The sequence below is a fragment of the Pyrgilauda ruficollis genome, unplaced genomic scaffold (genome assembly GCF_017590135.1).
Source record: "Pyrgilauda ruficollis isolate IOZ18807 unplaced genomic scaffold, ASM1759013v1 scaffold345, whole genome shotgun sequence".
NCBI lineage: Eukaryota > Metazoa > Chordata > Aves > Passeriformes > Passeridae > Pyrgilauda > Pyrgilauda ruficollis.
In genome coordinates, this window is record NW_024524879.1 from 19587 (window position 1) to 38608 (window position 19022).

General features: G+C 42.8%; 1 protein-coding gene across 6 annotated transcripts in view; it reads right to left on the reverse strand.

The window, feature by feature from the left end:
- Nucleotides 1–111: 111 nt before the first annotated feature.
- Nucleotides 112–19022, reverse strand: part of LOC121357718 (5'-AMP-activated protein kinase catalytic subunit alpha-1-like) — a 48340-nt gene continuing 29429 nt past the window's right edge. For 3 of the 6 annotated variants that reach the window (XM_041475260.1, XM_041475256.1, XM_041475261.1), the window contains 3 exons: nucleotides 13486–13972; nucleotides 12955–13081; nucleotides 8607–10070 (listed from right to left, as the gene is read on the reverse strand). In XM_041475260.1, the coding sequence (XP_041331194.1) occupies nucleotides 9826–10070; nucleotides 12955–13081; nucleotides 13486–13972 (859 nt within the window). In that variant the 3' untranslated portion in view covers nucleotides 8607–9825. Of the gene's footprint in view, nucleotides 2449–2783; nucleotides 4641–8073; nucleotides 8348–8606; nucleotides 10071–12954; nucleotides 13082–13485; nucleotides 13973–19022 lie in introns of those variants that run through there. The other 3 variants (XR_005955757.1, XM_041475258.1, XM_041475257.1) reach the window with 3 other exon arrangements.

Consider the following 19022-nt stretch of genomic DNA (forward strand, 5'->3'; position numbering starts at 1 on the left):
AAGGGGGGGGGGGGGGGGGGGGGGGGGGGGGGGGGGGGGGCGGGGAAGGGAGCAGTGGAATTTCTCTCAACTTGTATTCAAAACACAGAGAGATAAGGAGTGCAGTGCTCCCCAAGTTCTTGGCTTTTGCAGAGAGAGAGACACAAGGAGTTTTTCTTTGCTTTTTTTTCCACTGGTTTTTCTCGTTAGCTATGGCAAGAAAGGTTTTCCCAGGACTGTGTCTTTCTTCTGGGAATGTTTGGCTTCTCTCTGGTCCAGAACACCAGGACCATTGCCCGGGGGGCCCCCCCAAGCTGCTCTGCAGCCTGGACTCCAGGTTCCTTCTCCAGAGGGATTGAGAGAGACTGAGCAAGGCCGAGACACACCCATGGAGGACTCACTGAACTACAGAAGGACTTTCTGAATTTGCCATCTCTTCAAAACAGCAAGAGGTTTCATTGTTTAATATTTTTTTTTCATGCTTGTGAGTACTATGCTTGTTAAATAAACAGTTTTTTTCACTTTTCTCCAAGGAGATTATCTCCCAAACTGGTTGGGGGAGGGGCTGCTGAATTCTGCCCTTTAGAGGAAAGAACCTTTGGGAAGTTTCCAAATCTGTCTCAAACGAGGACAAGTCTACAGATTTATGAATATATATGAAGGAAATATAAAAGCAAAAATCATTCTGGCATCAGTGCTGGGGTCCATCAGTTCTGGTCACTTTTTAAGCACCACCTCCTAAGAGCAGAGGAGTAGTGTCCTGGGGTGGTTATGATACTGTATCCCCTATCATCTGCTTTATGGGTCCTGTAACTTTAAGCTAGGTCCGAGAGAGGGAGGGGAAGCCAGTGGAAATATTTCGGTGTGCTTTTCACACATCCTCCCCCAGGTTCACTCAGCTGTGTTGTGTAGCACTGATAGAGGGAGTACATCTTTGCTATTAGCTAGCTTCTTGTTTGTTAGCTGAGGCAAGAAGTTTTCCTGAGACTGTGGCTGCTTCTTCTGGAACTGTTCGGCTTTGCCCTGGTCTGAACACCAGAAAATTGCTGGGAGCCCCACGCCGTGGCCCAGAGGGGAGGCCCTGGGACTCTGCATCCCAGCTCCAGACCTCAGGAGGAGCTGAGCCACACCTACAGAAAGAACTCTGAATCCACCAGCTTTCTCCACAGGGAGGTTTCAATATCTAACATTATTTATTATTTTTCTTGTGCCTGCGTGCACTCTGCTTGTTAAATAAACATTTTTTTTCCCTTTCCTCCAAGATTCCTTTTGAACTGGTGGGGGGAGGGAGTGCTGAAACCTGCTTTTTTAGAGGAGACTCCTTTCAGGATGTTTCCTTATTTGTCTCAAATCAAGACAAGGCTGGCTGATCACTAGTGGGGTTCCACAGGGCTCCAGTGCTCTTCAACATCTTCATAGATTACTTGGATGCAGGACTCTAAGGGATACTAAGTTTGCAGATGATAATAAGTTAGGACGAGCTCTTGACTACCTTGAAGGAGAGAGGCTGTCGTGGTTTGACACTGGCCCAATGCCAGGCACCCATGAGAGTTGCTCACTCACCCTCACTCACCCTCCCCTGCTACAGCTGAGCAGAGGAGAGGGGAAAAAAAATAATGAAGGGTTCATGAGTGAGATAAGGACCAGGAGAAAACAATTCAGAGCAAAACAGGCTCCACATAAGTTGCAAAGTAAATTTATTACTAACAGAATCAGAGGAGGATAATGAGAACTAAAATAACCCCTTAAAACCCCTTCTCCCCCCCAGCCATTCCCTCCTTGCAACTGACAGTACAGGGAGACAGGGTATGGGGGTTTTTTGGGTCAGTTCATCACCTAGATTTTCTTCTGCTGCTGTGGGGGAGGAGTCCTTCCCCTGTGAGACTGTGGGGTCCCTCCCATGGGAGACAGTTCTCCGCGAACTTCTCCGACGTGGGTCCACTCTCACGAGCAGCAGCCATACCACACCTGCTGCAACATGAGTCCCTCCCATGGGCAGTCCTCCCAAAACTGCTGCAATGTGGGTCTCTCGTTTCATGGGGTGCAGTCCTCCAAGGACAGGCTGTTCCAGCCTGGAAACAGGGGCCCTCTCTCCACCGGGTCTCCCACTGGATCACAGCCTCCTCGAGGCATCCACCTGCTCCAGCATGGGCACCTGCCCCACAGGATGCGGGTGGATCTCTGCATCCCCCATGGACCCATGGGCTGCAGGGGGACAGCCTGCTTCACCATAGTCTTCACCACAGCCTGCAGAGGAATCTCGGCTCTGGTACCTGGAACACCTCTTCCCCCTCCTTCTCCACTGACCTTGGTCTCACCATGTTGTTTCCCTCACATATTCTCACCTCCTCTTCTCTGACTAGAAAAAAAACCCGTGACTCATATATGATGCATAAATTCCATTCAAACAAAGGATTCTGTCTGGTCAGTGTCAACTTCTTCCTCTTAATCCTGATGGTGTCTTCAGGGCTGAGTGAGGTGAGAAGAAGTTAGTTTCTTCTGATAAGGGAGCAATAAATTCTTTTCTTGGTGCCTGGAGCACCTCCACTCCCTCTTTCTCCACTGACCTTGGTGTCACCATGTTGTTTTCCCTCACATGTTCTCACCTCCTCTTCTCTGACTAGAAGCAAAAACTCATGACTTTGTTTTGATTTCCTTCTTAAATATGTCATCACAGAGGCATTACCAATCTCTCTCATTGGCCCAGTTTTGGCCAGCAGCATGTCCATCTTCAAAGCCATCAAAGATTGGCTCTGCTGGACATGGTGGAAGCTTCCAGCAGCTTTTCACAGGAGCCATCTTTGTGGCCCCCCTGCTACCAAAAACCAGGCCATGCAAAACCAATACAGAGCCCCTGCAGAGAGACCTAGACAAATTAGAGGGTTGGACAACCACCAACCATATGAAGTTCAACAAAGACAAGTGCCAGATTCTGTACCAGTGACAGAGCTACTCTGGATATATGCACAGACTGAGGAATGAGAGGCTGGAAAGCAGCACCGTAGAAGGGGACCTGGGGATCCGAGTTGATGACAAGTTTAAGTCAGCAGTTTGCCCTGGCAGTCAGGAGGACCAACCGTGTCCTAAGGTGCATCAGGCACAGCATCACCAGCCAGTTGGAGCAGGTGATGTGCCTAGAGGGGAAGCTATACAAGAAGTGTCTGAGGTCACTTGGCTTGTTCAACCTGAAGAAGAGGAGACTGAGGGGAGACCTTATTACAGCCTACAGCTTCCTCACGAGGGGAAATGGAGAAGCAGGCACTGATCTCGTCTCTGGTTACCAGTGATAGGACATGAGGCAATGGCATGAAGCTGTGGTGGGATGGAGTTGAGAATTGGAGGCACAAAAGGTGAAGATCATGGGCTAAGAAAAAATTAGTGGAAATGTTGGAAAATAATTAAATGTAGAAAATTTGTAAAATATAATGTGTAGGTAAGATAGGAATTCATAACCGTTTGAAGTGTGTTGTAACTTTTGGAGTGTGTTGTAAGAGTGTAACCATGGAATTCAAGCAACCGTAAGGAATGTTTAATCAGGGGAGGGAAGCAAGAATGCTGATTTGTATACAATGTTCTGGAAATAATGATAAGTACCTGATTTATAGTCTTGTTTGTGGCTTAAGGAATGTATCACGAGTATCACAAGGAGCAAGTTGCCAAGAAAGGGGAATTGTTGGGGGTCGTTGCTTAGAGAGTCTGTAACGGACTGCACGTACACATATCATATATAAGGAGATCGATGTATCAGTGGCGTTGGAGCTCTGATTTGGGACTGCGGTCCCCAGACTCCCGGGCCCTCAATAAAGCACCGCACAAAGCTTACGAGTTTTGTGTCTCTGTTCGGGCAACAGAAACAGCAATGAGAAAAGAAAATGAACAGTAACAGCAACAATATCTGCTCATTTTAGTGGGGTACCTTCTCAGGATGGCCAGAAGCTTTCCCATGTCGTAACAGTCAAGCTAGAGAGGTTGCTACAATTCTGCTAAAGGAAATAATTCCTAGGTTTGGGATCCCCAAAAATCTATCCTCAGATAATGGTCCCCATTTTATTTCAGAGGTAGTTCAGCATGTATAAAATTTTCACTGAATGAAATGGGATTTGCACACTTCCTGGAGACTGCAATCAAGTGGAAAAATAGAATTAATCAGACTCTTGAGCTAAGGGGATAGAAATTTTGCAGAAAATAAACCCTGTTGTGTTCCAGCTAGTCCTCATAGGTCAGAGGGGCTGGGTGCAGCTGGGTTTAATTTCTGATTAGAACCAATTCAGCACTATAAGTCTGGTCACATTTAATAAGATCCCAAACACACAAATAGTGTGGGTTACACTGTAAGTCTGGTCTCATTCTTGATCTCAGATTCACCAGTAGTGCAGTATACCAGTTTAACACTACAAATTTGGTTGTGTTCAATAAGAACTTCTACAATCACAGATTCACAAGTAGTGTGGTTTACTGAAGCAACAGATTATAGATTCTTCTCAGATTGATGGTGATAAATTCACTAGATCTACAAAATATAAGTGTATAACACTATAATAAAGTGTTCCCAGGTATATTCCGACATAGTCAGATGCACAAATCTTACCAAAGAGGTGTCCCTGCTTTGAGGAGAGGAGAAAGCCCATCAACTTGTCTGCAAGGTGGTCATATTCTCATTCCTGGGAGAAGTGGAGATAAGACTGCAGTCAAATAACCCATTACTGCCATCATAAATGGGGGAGGGAAGCCACTTTATATGTAAATTAGGGATATCAAAAGTAACAAAGAGAGACATTACAAAGGCTCTGTATCTTGTGCAAGGGTGGAACAGAACTGTGATGCCTTAGTATCACTTCTTCTTTCACCTGGCCAGTTGCAGGGATAAGGATCATCCAGCATCTGCCTGACAAACTATCAGCCCCATCAGTAGGCTATCATGCTCACATTAATCCCTTCAACACATATTTTATGGCATATCTCATGGCTGTAGGCCATATTCCTACAGACTCTCAAGAGGCAAATCACAAAATTATGTCAGGAAACACATGCTAAACAGGTGGAGGTTTTATCTGTTTTATTGATGAGAATCAAGATAACTCTATGGGTTAGAGAGGGAGAAAGTCCCTTCAAAGTATAATATGGAAAACCATATCCTGCCAGGAAATCAAACGGACCAAATGCACTTAGATGGGGAGGGAATTGTGAGAAATTATTTGCTGTCTTTTTCTCAGGCATTACCCTCCCTGCACAGGTATCTCAACCAGTGGGCTCCACTTCTGGACTCTCCAGTGCATTATTTCTCCCTCCCCCCCACTGTATAAGCTAACCCCCACAACAAACAAACAAACAAACAAACAGACCCCAAACCCCACCCCAACTCTGTTCCATCAGGAAACTTTTGTCCATCAAAACTGATTTATCATACCAATAAAATTTACTTTAAATAAAGCTATACATACTGTACACTTCTGCCAGAAACTCTCTTCAACTATCAGATACTGAGACAAAATAACCAAGCTTGCCTTAATGCATGAGTGCCAAAAAGCATATAAAATTAAAAAATATTCACACCTTGACACCTTGCACCTGTGGTCAGCATTACAAATTTGCAAAACAGGACTAGATACCATTTACAAATATTTAGCTTAACATACACAAAGAGACCCTTTCAGTGATTCCAAACCAATTCCAGATAAGAAATTACTGCAATTAAAAAAGCAAAAAACCCTCTGCATTTTTTATATTGTACAATATTTACCAACTTCAAAATAAAAGGGTAACAAAAATGAGTACACTGATTTATTTAGTACATCACAATCATTTGTTACAAGGCTTAAAAAGACCCCACATAACACAAACCCCCACTTAAGTAGGATTGGAAACTGGTCTCATGTTGACATCTCAATCTCAGGAGTTTAAACCCAAAGCATTAAGAGAAATCTTCCACTTTGGGATACAGTAATACAACCTTGCATTATGGGGACAGTGTGTGACACTTGAGGATAAAGAACTGGAGTTGTAACATGTACCTACGTATTAGGCAGACTACATCATTTCCCAGTTCAGAACACAGTTATGGCAGCTCCAGGGCTTAAGCAGCTTTAAGTTTGTTCAAATTCTGTGCTGTGCATATTTGTAACTGGAACCAGTTGGCCTGGATTAGACTATTCTTATAGGTGTAACTAGCATTTTTCAGCTAGACAATGACAATAACTCAGATTCATTTTCAGGGTCAAGACTTTACTGTTCATAGTAATGCCTTGTTTCCAGTCTCTAATCAGGAGAGCAATCTTTGAAAGAAAGTAGGTAATGAAGTTGACTTTGAAGAGAATGCTCATTGTTGAAAGCAAATGTTTTATGACATAGTTTATTGTGTAATGTTTACATCTATTAGTGCTAGATGAAAATGGAACTGTGGATAATTACATCCAGTTTACAAGAGAGTACATGGTTTTGTGCAAGTATTAGCTACGATTTTAACATTTAAGGTTCAATTTTGTTCTGAAAACATTGCAAAAAACTTAACTGTGGTAGGATTTATGACATTGGTAACAGAAATCTACTGTTAAAAACTTTTTGAATCCCAAGCACAAGTAAAGGCTGGGCGTAAAATGAATCAAGAACTAGCCCTGGGAGGACTGAGGATGGTTGTGGACGAGAAGCTCGATAAAGAATCACAGAATGGCTGGGGTCAGAAGGGACCTTAAAGATCATCTACTTCCAACCCACTTGCCATGGGCAGGGACTCCTTCCACTAGACCAGATTGCTCCAAGCCCCATCCAACCTAGCCTTGAACACTTCCAGGGGTGGGGAATCCACAACCTGTGGGCAACCTGTGCTAGTGCCTCACCACCCTTATAATAAAGCTCTCCTTCAGCTTAAGTCCATTCCTCCTTGTCAAAACCTCCCTCATGGGTCCCCCTGATGGGGAGACCCCTAAAAAGTTCTGTGCCAGGAATGAGACACAGACGGGAATCTTGGTTTTTTCGGTCTTCAGGTTGTTGTTTATTTTTCTCTTATCAGAAGCTCTGTATGCCATCTACATCTCAGACTTAGCGTACAAAGAGAAGGCACCAAAAGCCACAAGACACACAGATTCAAGGTATTTTAAAGCTATTTTGTCCAATTAACTCTTAGAACATACTTTATTTCTACCTTTCTACCAATAACTATTTTTCTGTCCATGCAACATCTGCATTGCAGTCCTTTCTAACCAATCACCCTGTGCTCCCAACACTGCAGAAAATGGAGTAGATGAAGAACACGAAGGAGATCAGAAAATGCCCAAAATCCTCCATTTTGTCTCCTATCTACCTCCATATTAAAAACCCAAAACTCTAAGTTTTTCACCCTGTGATAAACTATACTGCTATCTATTTCACACACTCATAGATTCCAATTCATCCCAAAGTCTTGGAAGCTTTCTCCATGGATGAAGTTTAAAAGCAGTGTTCTCCTGGGGATCAGGACTTCTCAGGACAGGCAGAGAAATATTCCCTGTGCCCTGGGTTCCAACACTCCTTATCCTATCACTGCATACCCAGCTGGTCGAGGGAGATGATTCTGCCCCTCTACTCTCTTCTTGTGAGATCCCACCTGGAGTCCTGCATCCAGCTCTGGGGCCCCCAACACAAGAAAAGACATTGACCTCTTAGAACAAGCCCAGAGGAGGCCACAAAGAGGATCGGAGGGCAGGAACACTTCCCTATGAAGAAAGGCTGAGAGACTTAGGGCTGTTCAGCCTGGAGAAGAGAAGGCTCTGGGGTGACCTTATTGCAGCCTTACAGTACCTAAAGGGGGGCTACAAGGTACATGGAGAGGGACTTTTCACAAGGGCATTGTCTTGGTTTGGAAAGACAGGTGCTTGCTAAGGAAGGCAGAAGCATCCCCTGAAATGGAAAAATATAAACACCCTCCCTCCGAATTGTTATAAATTTGAAATTAAGGGGCTCTCAGGCAAAAATATGGGAGCAGGAACAACAGTTCTTTATTAGGGAAGAAAACAAAAGGATAAAATAAACAATGCAGTAAACCAAAACAACACTGACAGAGTCAGAACACAACCTGACACCCTGTTGGTCAGGGTGTTGGTAGCAGTCCAATTGGAATTGTGGCTGCAGTCCTCCTGGAGTGTCAGGTGTGGTTCTGTTGGAGCAGTGATCCTGTAGAAAGGGTGTAGTCTTCCTCTGAAGATCCAGTGGAAGAGGCAGCTGTTCCTCTGGGAAATCCAGTGGAGAAAGCCGTGCTGGTGTTCCAGAATGTGAGATTATATCTGGGTAGGAATGCTTGGCTCCTCCCTCTGGGCGGAGCATCTCACAATGTGATGCTATAGTTCTTATCAGTCATGCAGTGACATTCAATAGCCTATTATCAGCAGATGTCTCCCTGGAGGGAGGAGTGGTTGTGGAAGAGTTAAGGAAAACTGCCCAATTAACAGAAGACAACTGCCATACAGATGGCAAATAGAATACAATTTGCTTGGCAATTCAGGACAGGCATGCAGTGACAGGAGAAGAGGGAATGGCCTTAAGCTGAAGGAGAGCAAGTTTAGGTTAGATATTAGGAAGAAGTTCTTTACTATGAGTGTGGTGAGGCACAGGTTGCCCAGAGAGGTTGTGGACACCCCATCCCTGGAAGTGTTCAAGGCCAGGTTGGATGGGGCTACAAGTAACCTGATCTAGTGGAAGGTGTCCCTGCCCATGGCAGGGAGTTAGAAGCAGGTAATCTTTAAGGTCCCTCCCAACCCAAACCATTCTATGATTATATGATAAGCTGTCATGATCAGTTTTAAATGTTGAACTGAAAAGTTGGACTATTAACGCCACAATTTAAATGGCAGAGTTGACTATAAAAGCTGCTTTGAAAAACCTAAACCTATATATGTATTTTCAACTGCAATGTGAATTCTATAAAATATATGGCAAGGTAGTATATGATATAAACAGCTGTATCAAAGTATGAACATATTTTTAAAAGTGAAAATTTTAGATTCTGGAATAGCATGCAAGAGGCCATAGAGCTGTGCTTTTACCTTACATGTATGTGTTTATAAGGAACAGGATTCTCAGCCTGCAGTAGCAATGGGGAACTGCTGTGCTGCTACCACACTAGGATATGAGCTACTAAATCTGCACAGATCAGGAACCTGCTGACAGTTCTCCTTCACAGAACCACATTTTGTTTCAGCCCACAGGGTGCCAAGTCTTCTCAGCATTAAGCCTCTCACCACTGCTGTGGCCTGAATTGTTCTACTTACAGCCCACAGAATTTCACCCTTAGTGCATTACAAAGCCCCTACATATATTTTCACCTGGTTGGATTTGCATGCATTTAATAATATTTATCTGTTATTAAAAGCAGTATATTATAATGCATTAAACTATTCTTTATAATTTACTGTCAAATAAGAGGGAAGAAACAGCAGTTTTAATATATTACTGTTAGATGTTGACAATTCTGGTCAACTAAGGCACAACTATAGATGCTGATCAAGTCATACTTAAGTTATTGAACTACATTTACTTACAGTGCATTAGATGTATGTATTATCAGTGAAAAAAGCAAGAAGGCCAGCATAACTTAAGTATTTGAATTCTAATGTGCAATCAGTGTAAAGTGTTATGAACAAGGGCACGTGACTTCCTATACCTGTATTATGCTATTGGACAGCGGACAATCAGAATTCACTCCAACTTCAAAATAATATACATAATGGCCTATAATCATTCCAATCCCCCTGAAAATTGCATTCTGTGGCTAGTTTTTTCAGCACCTTAGTTAATTTCACTTGATTATAACTGGAAGCACCTGACTATGATTTAGGCATGCTTATTGCTGTAAAAGAAATAAGCCCACTTTCAAACTTATTGTGCAAGTATTTTAATAAGATTTGCACACATCTCAAAGAATTCTATTGTATGACTCCCTGGTCTTGGAATTAATTCAGCCTTAGAAGAATCAATCAAAGAGGTTACTGATGATGTAAGGGACATATCTGCAGATTTTCCCTGTGCATCACCATCTGAATCTTTTTGACAGGATCTACAGTTGCTCACAGAACCTGATCTCTGTGGAGTTGCAGTCCCAGATTTTGCTTCAGTAATTTCATCTGGGGGACAATTGGAGAGAAGAGGAAAATTAATCATAAGAACAGCAAACTTCCCTTTTTCACACTTCCAGTCTTGATTTTCTTAAATGTTGATTAATACATAAACAGCTTTTGCAACTGTATGTAGATGATACAAAATTAAAGCTTATACATATAGCAACAGAATTAAATGTCCTTATGCAAATTATTCTTGTGCTTTGAATTGTGCTCCAGGACTATCTGATCTAGTTTAGACCAGCACTCACCGCATTTTTCATGAAGTAGTTTCAGCAGCCAATAGTTAAATAGATTTAGCTTAAACTTAAAACAGAAACATGACAGCATCATAAGGTTAAATCAAATAACAATTTGAATATTGTGTAGATGCTTTTTGATAGTATTTTATTTGCTTTCTTTCTATTTGGTTATTCATACTTTGTATTTCCTTATAATTCATTGATGCATTAAATGCTAGCATCTACATCCTTCATTTTTGGAAGTTTTTCTCTTTAATATGCATTTGGGCTGCAACAGTTTAAGTTTACTTCTAAGATGGAAGCATTTCTACCTCATACTAAAGGTAATTTTCTGCTGAAGTATCTCTATTCTTACTTTAAATACTCAACATTAGTTTTGATTTACACCTGTAACCAGAAAAACTTATTTCTAAGAGAAGTTAGTGAACACAGAAGACATCGGGTCTTCACATCAAAGCTACGTTAAACTGCAGTTTGCAAGAGGGATTGAGAATGGCTAGCTGTGGTGGAGGGCAAGTCAGATCAGCTTCACTGTTGGAAGAGAGATGCCAAATCCATGCCCTAGGCTTGTATTTCCTCAAGAGTTGAGGCCAGGACTGCAGCTGCCCCAGCTGCATGGCTCTAAGCAGTCACCTTCCCTTCAACAGGAATGGCATTTGTCTTATGCTACAACAGAGGTCAGTGCAGGAAAGGGATTAATGCCCTGTATCAAATACTACTAGATCTAAGCAAGCACTAGTATGGTTAGAAGGGACAAGGCAAGAATTGCATTGCCAAGTCAGATCAGGTTAAACTGTCATGAGACAGCCTTAGCCATCCTGTACTGTAATCCAGCAATATTCCAGTAAATCTTTTTTCCATGACACGTTTTCCTAGGCATATCATGTACACTATTGGCTATAAATAATTTGCTTTAGTCTACTATGCTCTTAAACAAGCATTATGGCCAGTCTATATTTGCTCCTCCATTTTCAGGAAGGTATGACCTGCAGTTTGTGCTGATTTTCACTGTTATAGTTAATTTTCTTCCTAGTAGCAAGCACTGGGCTATGGTTTGGATTTGTGCTGAAACAGTGTGTGAAAATACAGGGATGTTTTTGTTATCGCTGAGCAGAGCTTGCACAGCATCAAGGACTTTTCTGCTTCTCATACCGCCCCGCCAGTAAGTAGGCTGGGGATGCACAAGAAGTTGGGAGGGAACACAGCTGGGACAGCTGACTCCAACTGACGAAAGGGATATTCCAGACCATATGACATCATGCTCAGCATATAAAGCTGAGGGAAGAAGGAAGTGGGGGATGTTTGGAGTGATGGCATTTGTCTTCCCAACTAACTGTTATGCATGATGAAAATGGCTGAACACCTGCCTGCCCATGGGAAGGAATGACCAAATTTCTTGTTTTTCTTTGCTTGCACATGTGGCTTTTGCTTTCTGTATTAAACTATCTCTATCTAAATCCATGAGTTTTCTCAGTTTTACCCTTTTGTCTCCCCCATTCTACCAGGGGAAAGTGAAGGAGCAGCTGTGTGAGGCTTAGTTCCCAGCTGGGCTTAAACCACAACAGAGTTGTATGCTGTGATATTGTCACTCTATAAAAGTTTTTTTCTACAGATCTGTCCAACTGCTTTCAAGACTTCACTTACTGCAAGTGTATGCCCATCTTAAATTTTGTCTACTCCTAGCATTGTTGGGTTGGACTTTGCTGACAGCTAAATCCCCAGCCAGCTCTTCATTCACTCCACCCTACCCTTAGTGCAATGGAGGAGGAGAATTGGAAAGACAAAAGCAAGAAAACTCATAGATTGAGATAAACAGCTTACTAAGATGGAGGAAGAAAGAAAAAAAAGTCATGCAAAGGCAACCACATGCCACCTCCTATAAGCATACTAACATGCAGCCAGTCTCCGAACAATGGCTACCTTCCCCAAACTCCCATCCACTCAGATTTTTTGCTAAGCATGACATCATATAGCATGACATCATTTTGATCAAGCCAGGTCAGCAGTTCAGGTTACGTCCCCATAAACCTTCTTATTCACCCCCAGCCTACTCATTGGGTGCACCACAGTGAGAAAACAGAAAGACTAGATACTATATAAGTACTGTTCAGCAATAGCCAGAACACTGTTTTAGTCACAGATCAAAAACACAGCACCATACCAGCTACAATGAAGAAAGTTAACTCCATCTCAGCCAGATGCAGTACAACAATGTACAGCTAAAGTCAAATTTGCATGCCTAAATGCCAAGCTTTATCTTCACTAGGAAAATATGTTCCCATATTTACTTCAGATCTAAATTAAAGTTTAAATTTGGAGATGAGGCCACAAAACCAGTTTAGATTCATTCAAAACTCATCACCAACAATCTTCCCCTTTTGCACCAGCAATATTAGTGCTGGTGCAGACACAAAATGGAGCAGTTTGAGAGTTGATATAGCTAAAAAGTGATTATTTAAGGAATTAAACCATCTCATCATAGGAACACTAGACAAGGAAGGAATAAAGAAACATTCATGCAGCTCTAGCTTGGCTTAAACTAATGAAGGGCAACACTTACATCACTTATAAGCAAGTAAGTTAAGACATGTTTGCATTTAAAATTATTCCCCTTACAAGTCCATTGACTTATGTAAGTCTTTACATACCATCAATGCTACGGAAGTCCAGTAAGTACGTCCTGCTATCCACCTGATACAACTGTAGACTCATTTTGGAATATGCACTTGTCACTGGATTCTTGCTTCGAACACGCAGATAGTATGGATTTACAACCTAGTACACAAGAGATTTGACTTAGTAACTAGAACTATTTTAGAAGCACTGCACATTGTTTTGCTTATTTCAAGTCACTGATGTTATTAAGTGATTTCAGGTTTACCTGCCAGAGTTTTTATTACCAACAAAAACACACCAAAAAACCTCAAACAAAATACCCTACTCAACATATTCCCAGAGCCCCAGTAGAATGATTAAACACATTAGCAAGATTATTCCTGCCAGCATAAATAGCCTTCCTCCCCAAACCCTTCCTGCACAGCAAACACGAGTAGTCAGTACAGGCACACAAGACTATTTTCCACAGCACAGGAGAACACAGTTTCATACTTCAAGGCTATGTAATTACACAGCTCAAAAAAAATTACTGTTGTCTGCTGTAAAGACCCTTTATTCTTTACCTTCCATTCATAATCCAGTTGTTTAATTGCTCGACAAACTTCAGACATGATATCATTTGGTCTACTCTGACTCCGTATTCCCAAGTGCCACTTCGCTCTTCTTACACCTTGGTGTTTTGACTTCTGTGGATTCAGCTCATCAAGAGTATGGCGGGGACGTGGTGCTTCAGCTACTAAGAATGGCACTCTTTCAGGATGAGGTCGAGACAGATTGTGATCATCAAGAAAAGAATCCGGTGGGCTTGTAGCCAAGTAGAAGTCTTTGGCCTCATTCATTATTCTTCTATTATCTATAATGAGGTGATAAGCAACCACTAAAGGGTCCTGATGATTTTGGCTGTACAGACAACTTAGCACTTCTTCTTCAGTGCATTCAAACTTCTCACACACTTCTTTTAAGGCTTCATCATCAACCATGGTAGAACTATATGACGGGTCTTCAGGAAACAGGTACTTAGGAAGGTCCTGCTTAAACCATTCATGTTCTCTAGATTTAAAAATAAAATCTGAATATATATATATGCAAAGCAAGCCTTTTTATTATTAAATTATTTTTAAAATAAAATTATTCTTAGTCTATACAAAAAAGATCAACAGTTGTCAATACAAGTCCCCTTCTGTGCAACACAACAGGACATAGTGAAAAGTAATCATCTCCTTCACGAGATTTTGCTATACATTTTGCAGGAGAGTGAAAAATGCCTCTTTTCTCCAAGGGTTTCAACTACCTGATCATGAATAATATCTTTGTATAAGTCAACCAGTTTTTTATATAAATAGTTGTGGTTTTGGCATTGGGTTTGTAGTTAGAGGCAGTAAAAAGAAAAACAATTTTAGTTTTGAGATATTTTCAACTGAAATATGTATGCTACCCAATCAAAGCTGCCCCTCCCCAAGTACATACATAAGAATACTTAACAAATTAAAGAAATCTTGATACTGAATAGTTTTTTTAGTAGATGTTTGAACACTGAATCACATGCTCCCCACCCCAACAAGCTGCCTATGAGTTTTCCATTCAGAAAACCTCCTTGCTGTCTCTTCAAGCCTTAAAGAGTTGAGGGAAGGCTACAGAAGAGTTGATCTATACCTCTTTACTAGTGTATCCATAGGCTAAGAGTGAAAAGGAAATATATAGAAGGAACCAAATACTTAGATTGTCCAATCATACGGAAATAAATAATTTTGTGTGCCTAGAGTAAGCTGTTTAACTAGTCAAAGGATATGATATGATGCTAATTTTATAAGTATCCTATTCTATAGCATAAAGAATTGCTACAGATTTAAGAGCAGCTATATTGATCAAGCTCTAGTCAGTATGAGCCTGAGAACATGCCTCAGCACAACTGAATTGAGCAAAATGTACTTGCATCATATGAAAGCAATTAACTTAGACATAGAAAAAGTTTTTCCTAGATGATTATAAAGCACAGCTCTAGCTGAATAACTGAATATTTTGTTATTATTTGTTACAGTGGGCCTCTTTCTTTGCATGCACATCACTAGAAAAATTAAGGGAGTCAATTAAACTCAAAAGTTTATCTTTTAAACTGAGATGATGTCTCATAGCTAACAGGACAAAATTGTTTAGGATTCAAAAATCCATCCATACTCTGTAGTCAACATTTTTCAACATCTTTTTTCATATCACTTTCAGACTTATTAAACATGACTTAGATGAATGGATAGGAACTTAGCTTAAGTTTTACAATGTTTAGTTCTCAGTGCTTTGATTTTTGCAAGGCTTCTCAATGACTTCTATGCCTCAGTCTTCAACAGCAAGTGCTCCAGCCACAGCCCCCCAAGTTAAGAAAGGGACTGGGAGAATGAAGACCCCTAAGCCCACTGCAGAAAAATATCAGGTTCAAGATCATATAAAGAACCTGAATGTGCACAAGTCCATGGAACCAAATGAGATTCATTCATGGGTCCTGAGGGAGCTGGCAGACAAAGTTGCTAAGCCACTATCCATCATTTTTGAAAAATCGTGGCAGTCAGGTAAACTTCCCAAGAAGTGGAAAAAAGGAAATATAATTCCCATTTTTAAAAAGGGAAAAGCAGAAGACCCAGGGTACTACAGCCCAGTCAGTCTCACCTCTATGCCAGGCAAGAGTTGCTACCTTTTTTGCCTTATGGGGAATTACGCACAAAACAAGTATTCCTCATTCCCCAACAGGCCAATCTATCATTTAACGGGCTTGTGGCTCCCTCAAGCATCTCTTAAGTCAACAGAAGGGGGGAACCGGAGATGGCACCCCTGCCGAGAGACTGCAGAAAGCCCTTTATGTTTTCAACTCTTTGCATTGTTCTTTGATGGACCCCAACCCCACCAATTGTTTGACTTTTAAATTGTAATTTACAATTGCAACAAAAGGAAAAACCCCCTGTTTTAGTGAAGGATCCAGAATCCAGTAAAATATTGGGGCCTTATCCTTTGGTCACCCGGAGTAGAGGTTTTCCTTGTGTCTCCACAGAGAATGGTCCCAAGCGGATTCCAGCAAATAATGTGAAGCCGTTTACAGAACCTTTGACTGTATCACCAGAAGATTCACCTTTAACACCAACATCGAAAGAGAATCCTTGTGAACAGGACCTCGCCACCACATCAGCACCTGTTTGACCTATGCAAATGTGTTGAATATGGGATAGATACTGTGGTACTGTACATCTCATAAAAGGTGAGGTGCTTGCTGTCAATGTGATCCAATGAGAAACAGCAGAAATAACACACAAATTTAACAATTAGTGTGTGGGTATAAGTTTGGTCTACCTGAACAATTGGAAATTACTCTGAAGCAGTGGCTTATTGCTACTGAGAATAAGGATAAATGATGACTTCCTGAATACTATGGTATTTACTGGGAATTGTTTCTAGTGCTCAGACATGGCCTGTTAACCAACCTAAAAGAGATGTTTGGGTAACCTTAGCAAATGTTACAGGACAAGATACATTGTGTTTGGCGACTGCATCCCCGATAGTCCTTTTTCAACGTGCCTTGCTGTTCTGCCCTTAGACAATTGGCCTTGCCTGACTCAGGCAAATACAATGTTGCAAAACAGCAATCATGCTGATGCCTGGGATCAATGGACCCCTTATTTTCCCTGGTGTCCCTTGAGCCTCAAGAGTTAGAACTCCTGGGCTCAGTGAAAATGGATCTTTGTGTAAAGTTTAATTATTCTGGGAAAAATCAGTCTAAGGCTTGGGATGTTTCCTCTCATCAACCTGTGTATAAAAATGCGAGCGCTTGGTGTAATTATACATCCAGGATTATTTCTCGCTCAACCAATGCTCCATTACTTTTACCTCCTGGAATATTTTTAATTTGTGGGGATAGGGCTTGGCCTGCCATCCCATTGCATATTAAAAGGAAGACCATGTAGCCTTGGGCATATCCCTTTTAACCCCAAACACATCCATGATTTTTTGTCACAGTACGATAGGTTGGATTCAAACCTATACAGGGGACCCTCAGCCAACCCTGTTCAAGCTTAGATGCAGGCACACCACTGGCCAGAGATCTGAGCAGAGAGAGATCTCAACCAATCAGCTGTTTTAACCTGGGAGTTTCAAACCCCCTATATAAAGAGTCTTCCATAATAAACCACTGTTGTTTGTCTCATGATCTTGGGGGAGTTCATGTCGTTTGTTTGTCTCTGACCACGACCTCACGTAATATGTGGTGCTCCTGTGTGAGGACACAGCCATCTCTGTGTACGGTGCAGGGGAGACAAAAACAGCATAGGAGCCAGAAAAGCTGGGAAAGCTGAAAAAAAGCCCCCAAATGGCATAGGAGCCAGAGAAGCTGAAAAAGCTGAAAAAAAGCCCCCAAATGGCATAGGAGCCAGAGAAGCTGAAAAGGCTGAAAAATAGAAGAAAAACCCCACGGAAGAAATGGTGGCTTTGTCTCTGTGCAGGATCATCCAGTTATGGAGGTATGGAAACTTCTTCTTGAGGAATGGGATGTAGATTATGATGAAGAGGCATTGTTAGCTTTACTAACATGGGCTAAGAACCACGGATTGGACACAACTAAAGAGGCTGCCCTTGATTTGAATACTTGGGCACGAACTGGCCAATTTATAATTCAAGCAGCTTCCAGAGGTGATGAAAGTGCAATAAAAGTTATAAAGCCCTGGAAACTTATTTTAGATTTGATGAGTCTTGCAGTAAGGTGGAAAAATTATAAGAAAAAGGCCTCATAATATCAGGCCTGCTCTGTTAGTCTGTCATTTCTTCTAAGGGAAGCTAGCACTTTGCAAGTTCCCATGTGAAAGCAATCCTCCGTGCCACTCTTGGGGACAGCGGCGGCGTGGGCGCGACCCGTCGATTTCTCCCCACCTGAGCTGAATCTCTTTAATAAAGGCATTAAAAAGGAGAAAGATCTCCTGCCCAATTTATTTCAGGTGCCAGAGGAATTAGTGGGGGAGTTGGGCACCCTTCCAAGCCCACAGAGGAGGTGGCTGGATGAAATGGTCACCCTGTGGGGCTCTGCTGTACTGCGAGGCCGCGCCACCCTGAATGTGCCCCCTGTGCCGGCACCATTCCCTGGTGAGCCGCTTTCCACAACCCCCGCATGTGGCAGTGCCCTGGTGCATGGACAAACTGCGTCAGGCAACAACGAGCCAGATTACGTAATCTCCCCATGTGGCAGGGCCTCAGCGCGTTTCCACTGTGCAACAGAGGGGAGCGGCAGAGCTCTGAGTGGCAGCAATGCTGCGGTGGCCGGTGGGGCCCCAGCAGCAGGTGGAACCACAGCAAGAGGCGAAGGTGCGCCCGCACCAAGATGCTGTGCGGTGCTGAAAACCCTGTGCCCATGCTGTGGGGATGCAGCGTGGTGCCAGAACGCCCTGTGCCCGCGCTGTGGGGGTGCTGTGCAGCACCAGAGCACCCAGTGTCCACGCTGTGGGGCTGATGCGCTGGGTCAGACCACACCGCCATCTTGGCTGAGCATCCTGTGACCATGATGCAGTTCCATGTGGCTCCTGGGACTGCCCCCTCACCACCGGAGCTGCCCACACCCATCGTCACCATGGAAACGCCTGAACTGCCCCTGCCTGGAGCTGGTTGGCTCAGCCCACAAACCACACCCACAGTCCCAGCTCCGCTGGCCACGCCTGCCTGCTGCTGCAACAGGGGGGTGGGGCCCAAGATGATGTCACTAGAAATGCCTGGATGTTGTCACTACATCACACCTGGAAATGCACCAAAACAAGGAAGTCCCAGCACTACGATGCTGAGTCCTGCTCCCAGCCCCGCACCTGTCACTGCCATAGCACCATCACACCTACAGCCAAGGTTCTAACAACCCGAACAAGCCCTTGCAACCCTGCCAATAACAGCTCCGGCCTCTTTGATATTCCGAGCAGAAACCATCCCCACTTGTGACCCGGTAATCTTCTGGATGGAGGTAAGACAAAAAACAATAGAATGTGGGGATATAGAGGGGGCTGAACTAATTTTTGTACCCATGTATTCACCATCATCAGAGGACTAGCGGGGGGGGGGGGGGGGGGGAGAAAGTTGTTTAACATTCAGA